The sequence below is a fragment of the Phaseolus vulgaris genome, chromosome 7 (genome assembly GCF_000499845.2).
Source record: "Phaseolus vulgaris cultivar G19833 chromosome 7, P. vulgaris v2.0, whole genome shotgun sequence".
Lineage (NCBI taxonomy): Eukaryota > Viridiplantae > Streptophyta > Magnoliopsida > Fabales > Fabaceae > Phaseolus > Phaseolus vulgaris.
Genome location: NC_023753.2, coordinates 16,108,439 through 16,110,046, shown reverse-complemented (window position 1 = coordinate 16,110,046; position 1,608 = coordinate 16,108,439). Strand labels below are relative to the sequence as shown.

The window sequence follows — 1,608 nt, the reverse complement described above, 5'->3', positions numbered from 1 at the left end:
CAACCACCTGGGTTTGAAGATCACAAGCATCCTGATAGTGTATACAAGCTAAAGAAAGACTTGTATGGTCTCAAGCAAGCACCACAATAATGGTATGAAAGGCTATGTCACTTTCTCCTATCTCATCAATTTGAAGGAGGAAAGGTTGATAAAACTGTATTCATTAAAAAGGCTAATTCTGATGTTATCTTAGTACAAATATATGTGGATGATATTATATTTGTCTCTTCTAAAGCAAAACTTTGCGAGGAATTTGTCAAAGCGATGCAGGGAGAGTTCGAGATGTCAATGATGGGGGAACTTTCCTTCTTCCTTGGACTGCAAGTCAAGCAATCCAAAGAAGGTATCTTTGTATGTCAAACCAAGTACTGCAATGACATACTCAAAAAGTTTGAGATGAAAGCCTGTAAAGCTTCAGCAACGCCTATGTCAACAAATTGCTACTTAGATAGTGATGAAGCTGGACCAGAAGTTGATCAAACCAAATACAGAGGATTAATAGGCTCTCTACTGTACCTTAAAACAAGCAGACCAGATATAATGTTTGTTGTCTGCCATTGTGCACGATTCCAATCTTGTCCCAAGGAATCACATCTCAAAGCTGCCAAGAAATCCTGAAGTATCTAAAAGGCACAACATCCATGGGGTTATGGTATCCTTCACATTCTTGAATTCATTTAGTAGGATGCTCTGACTCTGACTTTGCAGGTTGCAAATTAGACGGGAAGAGTACAAGTGGAACATGCCCCCTACTTGGATTTAGCCTCATTTCATGGCACAGTAAAAAGCAAGCATGTATAGCTTTATCAACAACTGAAGCTGCATATATAGCTGCAGAAAGCTGTTGTGCACAAATTTTGTGGATCAAGCAAAAGCTTGAAGACTTTGGATTGAAGATTAACAAAGTTCCTTTGTTGTGTGACAACACATGTGCCATAAATCTGACGAAAAATCAGGTTCAACACTCAAGGACAAAGCATATTGAGATTAGGCATCACTTCATCCGTGATCATATCAACAATGGAGATTGTGAAATTAAGTTTGTCTCAACAGAAAGTCAACTTGCAGACATTTTTACCAAGCTTCTATCCAAGGACAAATTCTATTCTCTAAGGAATGAATTGGGTATAATTGGCATGCATGCCTTGTCTTAAAAGTGTTTTTAATCCTGCCTTTTGTCTATTTGATGAGACAAATAGGGGGAGAAGTTTGGTTGGTTCTATAATGTTCTTATTAACTGTTTAACTGGTTTAAATTTTCTTAAGATTGTTTTTAAATTGTTAACCCTGTTTTACAAAATTTCAATCGGTTATTCCTGTGAAATAACTTATTGTTTATCTATGTTGCACATGTGTATATGTGTTGGTTTCTCATCTGATTTGCCTGATGTGTTCCTGTTTTGGAAATCACCAAGAGAGAACTGGTTTCTGGTGCTTATTTGTTTTGGAATAGATTACCCTGTGTTTGCTCATGAATGCAGGTTGAACAAATTCTAAACAAAGAACATTCCTAAAAGCATCCCAAGGATTTGTCTCCATCAAATAGGGGGAGATTGTTGAACATTAGAGCTTTGATGTTTCAAATCCACATGAAGCCTAAAGTTGTGCT

At 37.1% G+C, this 1,608-nt stretch overlaps 1 protein-coding gene across 1 annotated transcript; it reads left to right on the top strand.

Moving 5' to 3' along the window:
- Positions 1 to 264: 264 nt before the first annotated feature.
- Positions 265 to 618, top strand: LOC137829128 (uncharacterized mitochondrial protein AtMg00810-like). The gene has a single exon (XM_068635922.1). The coding sequence runs from the start codon at positions 265 to 267 to the stop codon at positions 616 to 618; it is 354 nt and encodes a 117-aa protein (XP_068492023.1).
- Positions 619 to 1,608: the final 990 nt, after the last annotated feature.